A 1,018-nucleotide genomic window follows, 5' to 3' on the forward strand; every position below is an offset into this window, starting at 1 on the left:
AATCCATATATCGTTTTTAGTATTTATCCAATTATTTTAATGCTTTGGTCATGTATTATATTTTTTTTAAGAATACAAATAGGGTTTAAAGAAAAAGAGGGGTCCACAAACAGTGATGAGAGTTGTAACTGCCGTGTTAAGGTTGTGCATGCGACTTAAACGGCTCTCTGCTATTTATACACACTTTCCCACTCTTCTTTTTCTTCATTACAAATTTTATTCTTTATTAAAACAATGAAGGGAAACAGTGTTGGGTTCTTAAGCATTTTGATCTTAGCTTTTCTTCTTCTTTCAGCATCTTCTCGTTTGCTGCTGCAAATCAACCATGGTTAGTGTTTCTTTTCCAAATTTATATATCTTCTCTTTGGTTTCTGGTAACGATGTGTTGAACTGTAAGCAAACAGGTGAAAAGGAGTTCCACACAAGTGGGATGAGCACCCAATCTGATCCAAAGGAAGATCTCTCAGATGTAAGAGTTTTTCTTTTCTTTTCTTTTTTCCTTCCTGGGTTTAAAAATGTATATTATTGATATTATTAAATGGGATAATATTTGTTTTTGCTGTGGGGGGAGAAGCTGATTGGAGCAGAAGAGTGCGAGGAGAAAGATGAAGAATGTGTGGAAAGAAGGGTGATTCAAGAAGCTCATTTGGATTACATATACACTCAAAATCATAAGCCTTAGAATAATATACAGAGAGATGGATAAATAAAGTATGTTTATCAACAGAAATGTGTAGTTGTGGATGTTATCAACATGTTATAATATTTGGAGTTTGGTTGTAATTTTGTTTTTTGTAATCATGTCGAAAATTCTACGGTATCTGTAATATATTATATGTTTAAAAGATTCATAATCATTTGACAATAAACACTTAAATACTTTAGCAAACATCATACTCAAACTCGAAACTTCTAAGAATAACAATCATTCATTTAATCATATAAGTTGTTTTATTCGTACATGTTGGGTGATAATTAAACAAAGGTGTAGACATCTGTTTTTGACCGGACTTTAAAA

The 1,018-nt window shown here is 31.8% G+C and overlaps 1 protein-coding gene across 1 annotated transcript; it reads left to right on the forward strand.

Moving 5' to 3' along the window:
* Positions 1-220: 220 nt before the first annotated feature.
* LOC120200788 (putative phytosulfokines 6) lies at positions 221-793 on the forward strand. Its single transcript, XM_039201539.1, has 3 exons — positions 221-328; positions 405-469; positions 575-793. Exons 1-3 carry the CDS (start codon positions 235-237, stop codon positions 680-682), a joined length of 267 nt encoding a protein of 88 aa, XP_039057470.1. The 5' UTR covers positions 221-234; the 3' UTR covers positions 683-793.
* Positions 794-1,018: the final 225 nt, after the last annotated feature.

Source organism: Hibiscus syriacus, unplaced genomic scaffold (genome assembly GCF_006381635.1).
Source record: "Hibiscus syriacus cultivar Baekdansim isolate YM2019G1 unplaced genomic scaffold, ASM638163v2 tig00006570_pilon, whole genome shotgun sequence".
NCBI lineage: Eukaryota > Viridiplantae > Streptophyta > Magnoliopsida > Malvales > Malvaceae > Hibiscus > Hibiscus syriacus.

Coding starts and splice junctions, on each gene's coding strand:
- LOC120200788 (XM_039201539.1), top strand. CDS start 235: ATGAAGGGAAACAGTGTTGGGTTCTTAAGCATTTTGATCTTAGCTTTT. Junction 329..404: donor GCTGCTGCAAATCAACCATG/GTTAGTGTTTCT, acceptor GTAAGCAAACAG/GTGAAAAGGAGTTCCACACA. Junction 470..574: donor CAAAGGAAGATCTCTCAGAT/GTAAGAGTTTTT, acceptor TGGGGGGAGAAG/CTGATTGGAGCAGAAGAGTG.